Source organism: Lupinus angustifolius, unplaced genomic scaffold (assembly GCF_001865875.1).
Source record: "Lupinus angustifolius cultivar Tanjil unplaced genomic scaffold, LupAngTanjil_v1.0 Scaffold_459, whole genome shotgun sequence".
NCBI classification, from domain to species: Eukaryota; Viridiplantae; Streptophyta; class Magnoliopsida; order Fabales; family Fabaceae; genus Lupinus; species Lupinus angustifolius.
In genome coordinates this window covers 65974-74121 of record NW_017727848.1, presented here as the reverse complement: position 1 = coordinate 74121, position 8148 = coordinate 65974, and the positions used below count along the sequence as shown (strand labels likewise).

The following is an 8148-nucleotide window of genomic DNA, read 5'->3' as shown; positions in this document are numbered from 1 at the left end:
CATGGCTCTTGACTGACTTACCACCTGATAAGACAGCTATTGGATGCAAATGGGTTTTTAAATTAAAGTATCAAGTAGATGGTACCATAGAAAGGTACAAAGTCAGGTTAGTTTCAAAGGGATACACTCAAACTGAATGAGTGGATTACTTGGAAACTTTCTCTCATGTGGCAAAAATCACGATTGTAAGACTCCTTCTATCCTTAGCTTCTATTCATAATTGGTTTCTTAAACAATTAGATGTAAATAATGCTTTCCTACATGGTGACTTAATAGAGGAAGTATACATGATTGTTCCACCTGGTTTAAAGGCTGCCAAGCCCAATCAAGTTCGCAAATTAGAAAAATCATTGTATGGTTTAAAGCAAGCTAGTAGGCAATGGTTTGCCAAACTCTCTGCATTCCTCTTAAAACAAGGATATCATAAGGCCAAAGGGGATCACTCCCTGTTTATAAAATGGTCATCAACAAATTTAATCACAGCCATACTTATATATGTCGATGACATCATAATCACTAGTATTAACATAAATGAAATTGACAATATCAAGTTGTTGCTAGATAGAACTTTCAAAACAAAGGACCTAGGAGATCTTAAGTACTTCCTAGGCTTTGAGATTGCTAAAAATAAAAGTGGCATCTCCATGAATCAAAGGAAATATGCCTTGGAAATCATTTCCGATGCTGGTATGATTGGTTGCAAACCAGCATCCACACCTATGGTTCATGGAACCCACATACATCAAAACAGTAGTGATCCCTGGCCTGACCCTGCTGATTATAGGAGGTTAATTGGTAGACTTATCTATGTCACTAACACAAGGCCCGATATCTGCTTCTCTATTTCTCAGTTAGCTCAATTTATGGCCATTCCTACTCATACACATCACACTACAGCATTAAGAGTATTGAGGTATCTCAAGGGATCACCTGCTTTAGGGCTATTTTTTCCATGTAACTCCTCTGTTCAGATCAAAGCATACACTGATAGTGACTGGGCTTCTTGCCCAGACACCAGAAGATCAACAAGTGGCTATTGTATTTACTTAGACAAATCCTTAATTTCATGGAAATCTAAGAAACAGAAAACTGTTTCAAGGAGCTCTTGTGAAGTAGAGTATAGAGCAATGGCCATCACTACCTGTGAAATTACTTGGATAACCTATCTTCTTGAACATTTATAACACTCTTATTCCTCTCCTGCCTTGATGTATTGTGATAATCAATCAGCTATATATTGCTTCTAACCCTGTTTTTCATGAAAGGACAAAACATATAGAATTGGATTGTCATACAACCAGGGAAAATGTGCTACATGGCAGATTAAACTTCTACCAGTGCCCTCTACTCTTCAACTAGCAGACGCATTGGCCAAAGCTCTAGGAGTTCAGGACTATGTCTCTATCCACTCCAAGTTGGGTCTCATCAACATATGTGCCCCATCTTGTAGGGGGGGGTACCAAAAATATCATAATCCAGCAAAACAATGTATCCAACAAGTTAACTTGCCATCCAAGCAAGTTAACTTGTTGGTCAAGGTAGATGGTGCTCATGTGCCAAGTAAGGGCCATGATGTGCCACACCTTGCTAACTCTTTATCAATTCACAAATCTAACTATGATTTTATTATGCAGGACAAAATTATTAATGCAGAAGAATTGATTAAAGATGCTGCTGCTATAGGAAGAGAAGTTCAGATTGTTGCCATGGTTATGAATGATGAAGAAATCACTTCACACATTGCATACCGAAATGATGCTGCAGAATGTCCAGCTATTGAAGATGGGTTGATTAAGTTAGAACACACACACAAAGATGTTCTTCCATCAACACACCCTAAAACCCGAAGCATTGGCATGAGATTGCTATGTCTCTTTGGCACTCTTTTCACATTTTCCACATGTGTAAATAAAGTTAGTTAAATCAGTTATAGTTTAGTTAGAGTCTTCTTAAGTTCTCTTTTACTGTATAAATACTCTGGTTTTGTTTCACTTTGTAATTAATTCAATATCAATAAAAGTTCAAGAGGCATTATCTTTCACTTTCTTATACTTTCTTTCGGGTAATTCAATACCCTTCATTGCTTTTCTTTGGAAAGCTCATAGAAGCCACTTCCATTTTTTAGACATGTATCTGAACTTACTTACAAATATGAAATATTTTTGTTTGAACATTGATTCTCTCTATAGAGAAATTGCTTCCTGCATGAAGGAGAACGACTGTGACAAACTGAATGTAGAAGTTTGTTTTGCATTGTCAGTTACTTTTAAGTGTTATTTCCATACAAATCACAACCTCACAAAACAGCAACCTATGTTGTTCTCTCATGACACCATAGGATCCCCTCGTTTTAAATAGTCATTTGTGTAACAATTTTGTCCCAAACAAAAAGTAGTAACAGATGGGTTTCTAGGCATTGAGTGAAATGATTTTTTAGAAACTAATATCCGCTTACCCCATAAATACTTAGAGACTGATCTTTCTTCTACATTGGAGGAACTTTAATATAATCTACATGTCACTAAATTATCTATGACCCATAATCCTTCAAAATTTAAAATAATTAAATTCATCCAAATTCATTCATTAGAGCTGATATATTTAAATAGAATAATACAATGAATAACTTTAGTAATAGATATATGAATTTAAATCCACAATATATTTAATTGATATATCTATTTGCATGAATATCCAATCTACCTAAAGATAAACCTTCACACAAAATTCTTCACGCCATTGATTCTCTTTAGGAAATTTTGATACTGAGTCTAAACATGTTTCACCTTTGAAGACTCATCTTACTTCAATTACTTCTTTCTTTCATAGACTACAAAAGTCTATTAAAGATTTGAAAATAGTAAAGTTGTTTGTTATATTTGTTATGCTATTCATAGTTCTATTTTATTCATCACAATTTTTACTTAAGAGATATCTACTTATTCCAATAGTAAATTTAAAAAATTTATTCCATATCTTAATCATAAATTCTAGGAAAATTTAATAGTTTAGATCTACTCACTAATTCAAACCATTGGATTTCCCAAGAATTGATGGATAAGATGTGGAATAAGTTTTTTAAACTTACTTTTTGAATAAGTTGATCCCCTCTTTTTTTATTTTAGTATTTATTTTTTAAAGAAATTTTCCCTCAATTTTTATACATTAATCATTTTTACATTTTTATAAGTCATTGATATTATAAATATTATAGGTTTGTTTGTGATTCCAACAAATATCTCTTTACTTATTTAAAAGTATAAGTCATATAATTGTTCTCAATTTAAGAAAATGTTCAAAGTGAGAAACACTACAAGAAAGTAAGAGTTGAGATAATCAATGAAATTGAACAACAATAACATCATTTTTGAATGAATTTAGATTAGGATCATAATGGGTGGATGAAAAATAATTCACCAATCCATATAAATTATATTTTAAATTATCAAATTCATCCATATCTAAACTTATGAAAATCCTTAGAGACTAATGTTTCTTCTACATTGGAGGAACTTAATATAATCTAGATGTGGCTAAATTATCTAGGATCCATAATCCTTCAAAATCGAAGATAATTAAATTCATCTAAATCTATTAATTAAAGCTAATGAATTTAAATTAATATATTCTAATGAATAACTTTTAGCAATAGATAGATAAATTTGAATCCATATTATATCTAATGGATATATCTATTTGGATGAATATCCAATCTATCCAAGAAAATAAACATTCATACGAAATTCTTCACACCATTGATTCTCTTTTAGAAATTTTGATGCTTAGTCTACATGTGTTTCACCTTTGAAGACTCATCTTACTTCAATTACTTCTTTCTTCGTAGACTACAAAACTCTATTGAAGATTTGAAAATTAGTAAAGTTGTTTGTTATATTTGTTATGCTATTCATAGTTCTATTTTATACATCTCAATTTTTAGTTGAGAGGGGATTAGTTATACCAATAGGAAGTTTAAAAAACGTATTCCACATCTTAATCATTAATTTTAGGGAAATCTAATGATCTAGATCTACTCACTAATTCAAATCATTTGATTTTCCAAGAATTGATGGATAAAATGTGAAGTTTTTTAAAGTAATTTGAATCCCTCTTTTTTTTGTTTAGTATTTGTTTTGTTAACAGATTCTCCATCAATTTTTATACATTAATCCTTTTTAGATTTTTACTTTTATAGATTAGTCATTGATATTATAAATATTATAGGTTTGTTTGTGATTCTAACAAATATATCTGTACTTATTTAAAAGTATATTTATGTTAAACTTACAACAATTACGATGTTCTATAAAATTGTTTTTGTACTTGGTTCAATTTATTTTTAACAAAAATTTCAAATTTTAATTTGCATTTAATTTTTATTATTTATTCTTTAGTATATTTTTATACATAATAATTATATCTGGTACAATTTCCTTTTTTATTTTTATATATTTTAATGAATTAATTGAATTATTCTCATCTAGCGTGAGTGTCCATTTGGATTGATATCCAATGTTGGGGATGCTTGAAATATGTTATTATATTAGTCCTACATTGTCTAGTATTAAAATAGAGTAGAGTATCAATGTTATATATTGGACTCAAGTCCTTGTTATTATGTGCAACTTATAGAAACACTAAATAGGAACACCTCATGGGCATTTGGGCCCATGAGTGTGTCAGGCTTGTAATCTCTATTCTCTAGTAATATCTTGGTAGTCGTTCAACGATCTTGGGGACTAGGCACTGTTACTCGAATTCCGTTACCAAATTCTATTATTTCTTCTCTTCTATTCATTCAATGCACTTTATTTTATTGTTTGTGGTCAACGACGCGTAATGATCAATTCTGCTGCACCAACAATTAATTAGTATCATAGCCAATTGATAGATGACTCTAAGCCCAAGCACTAGAGAATGACGAAAGATGGTGAAGGCATGATGGCTAGACAAAGTGCGTCAAAGGTACTGCACAAGGATAAAGTAGATGAATTGAAAGAGAAGAAAATATGGCAGAACTGTGATGGGGATGATATATGTTGATCCAGAACCCCAGATGATCATAGACTAGATTTTGATCAAGATGGAGATAGAGACTCCAGTGTTGAGTTTGGCCTTGAGACAGATGCTGACAATATTTCTCTAGATGTTGAGAGAATTATCTCATTTGAAATGAGAAGTGAAATATCCTAATGACACATCTACGACGTCATAGTGAATGATATTAATTGTTAGCAGATCCATAAAAGCACAAAGGAGATGGCTGACTTTTATTTAGGGTGTAACATGGACATTGGCTTTGACACAAGGTATAACACAGACGTTGGTAGAGATACATGGTGTGAAACAGGCATTGGCTTGGATGCAAGGATGTGGCAAGGTATTGGTTAGCATTGATACAAGGTGTGTACGATGGGTGTACTCCTTATTATCGGACTAGACAACGGTGGTAGTGGTTGAGACTTTCCAAGGAAACTCCAAGGTTTAGTGTGGTTGAGTATTGAAGAGGACGATTGTTGGTGAACTTTTATATAGAGGTTCCATATATTAAAAAACTTCCTAGCAATAGGTAGCTAAGTGATATGTTACATTAGATGGCGGTACGGGAAGTTGCACTAAAAGTTTGAAGAGCTAGGCTCTGGTATAATCGTCAAGTATACTCATAATATTTATGATATAAAGGAGTAGACTCTTATGTGGAGGAGTCGCTAAAGAGAATTAGGCATTGAACAAGGTGAAGTCATATTTTCGCTAACTTGAAGATTCCTATGGAAATTTCCTATGGAGCGAGATATTCCTCTATTTCAATCAAGGTGGAGTTTGTTGGGAATGCTTGAAATATATTATTATGCTAGCCCGACATTGCTTAGTATTAAATTAGAGTAGAAAATCAATGTTACATATTGGACTCGGGTCCTTATTATGAGGTGCACCAGATAGAAGCACTAAATAGAAACACCCCATGAGCATTTGGGCCAATGGGTATGTTAGGGTTTGTAATCCCTATTCTCAAATAATATCTTGGTAGCCGCTCAACACTCCAGGGGATTTAGGCACAATTGGCCGAACCCCATTACCAATTTCTCTTGTTTCTTTTCTTCTATTTATTCTATGCACTTTATTTGATTGTTTGTGGTCAACATTGTGCAACGATCTCTTCCACTACATGAACAATCTAACCTCTAATTTTCTTGTAGTGTTTCTCACTTTCATTTTGATTTAATTATTAAATCGAGATTAATTATAGGATATGTGGGTATGATTAATATTAAAAAAATATTAAATATATAGCATACATAAATATTTATTAAAAACTTTAAACACAGAACCTTGGACGTTGCATCTTGTATAATATTGCAAAAAAATCTAAAAGTTCACAAAGTTATGCTTTTTAAAAAGTATTTCTTAAAAATTTAAAAACACTTTTAAAACAAATTGATTTTTAAATTTATTTAATGGGATTTTAATAAAATGTTTTTTAAAAGTGAAATTAAAAAATGTTTTATTGAATAGTGATGTTTAAAAGAATAATTTTCTTAAAAAATGTTTTCAGCTTAATTAAAGAAAATTAAATGGATTGGATATTCATCCACTCAATCCATTAAAATGGATTCATGGATGAATTAGATAGCTTGAAATTCATTCATTAAATTTGGATATTAATAAATTAGATAATTTAAATATACTTTTAATAGGTTTATATTGATCGATAGATGGTTTTTCATTCATCCATTAGAATCTAAATTCATGTCTACCTATTTGTCACCCGTATTAAAATCCTTATCCACTAATTTGTCTTGTATAGTGGAGGAGCTTTAATAAAATTAGAGACTAATATATCTTGTATAGTGGAGCAGCTTTTATAAAATCCTTGTAGACTAATGTGTCTTATATGGTGGTAGAGCTTTAATTAAAATTTTGGGAAGCATCAATAAACTACTATAATAAGTATTTAGGTTTACAATTTAGGTTTAAATAATATCTATTGCCTTGTGCAGGTTTGTACAATAATGTGAATATACATTTATACAAAAAGTAATACATGTGAATAATTTTCGGGTGAAAATATAATTCCATTTTAAATTAGGGAGATGATTCGCTAACTCCACATCTTAGTCATTCATTCCATGAAAATTTAACGGTTAAAATCTACCGACTAATTCAAATAACATGAACAATTAGATTTTCATAGAATGAATTAGTAACATGTTAGTCTAGTGGTGTAAGTCTCCGTTAGGTTCAGAAGATGACCAAATGGTCAAGGGTTTGATTCCTAAGAACTATATTTTCCAGGAGAGACAATCATACACCTCAAAAGAGATTAGAGTCTTACTAAAAAAAGATGAGGTATACTCTTGGTTATATAAAAAAAATGAGGCTGTAGGAAGTAGAACCATAACCAATTGATGGGTATAAATGTAGACAAAAGATGACTTGAGGGAAAATAAATCATGGCTATAATTAAGGATCCTTTTAAAAATAAGGTTTAAAGAAAGTTACAAAATTGGGTCAAACCTAATGTTGAATTAATATTGGTACTATTAATTATGAAGGTATTGTCAAGTGCACTCCATAAATAATCTCCTAAAGATATCGGTTAACATCCCCAAATTTATATATGAAATCCATATAGTTTTAATTTGAAGCCGAAGGAAGTTGGAGCATCATATTTATATATGTACTTTCTTTAGTTCTTAAAAGGGAACCATAATCCCCTCCAATATTAGAGAGGGGAGTGATATTTTTGCAAGTAGATTTAAGTATAAAAGTATCTAATTATAAAATAATAAGATGTAGATGTTATTGCATTTTGTATTTTCTTTGGTTTTATAGACCACTTCCCTCTCCGATACTGGAGAGGATTATAACCCTCTTAAATGGCTATATGTTTAGACTTCACATTAATTTAAAAATATCCATTCTAATGGGGAATTACTATTGTTTTTCTTTGAAGGAACAAATTCTTAATAAGGATGACTTCCTCGGCCGTTATCAAAACAAGAGCGTTCTCAAATATTTAAGAACTCAAACTTGTGAGTGCTCATATGCATATTTTCTTACCATCCTCTCCAAACCTTTTCTACTAGTCTATATTACACTACCTTAACTTTGTTTATTAGGTTATTAAACAATAAATATTTTAAATAA

The 8148-nt window shown here is 31.2% G+C and overlaps 1 protein-coding gene across 1 annotated transcript; it reads left to right on the top strand.

Moving 5' to 3' along the window:
* Positions 1 to 287: 287 nt before the first annotated feature.
* Positions 288 to 5193, top strand: LOC109341415 (uncharacterized mitochondrial protein AtMg00810-like). Its single transcript, XM_019579317.1, has 4 exons — positions 288 to 1112; positions 1266 to 1397; positions 1635 to 1795; positions 5049 to 5193. Exons 1-4 carry the CDS (start codon positions 288 to 290, stop codon positions 5191 to 5193), a joined length of 1263 nt encoding a protein of 420 aa, XP_019434862.1.
* The last annotated feature ends 2955 nt before the right edge of the window (positions 5194 to 8148 follow it).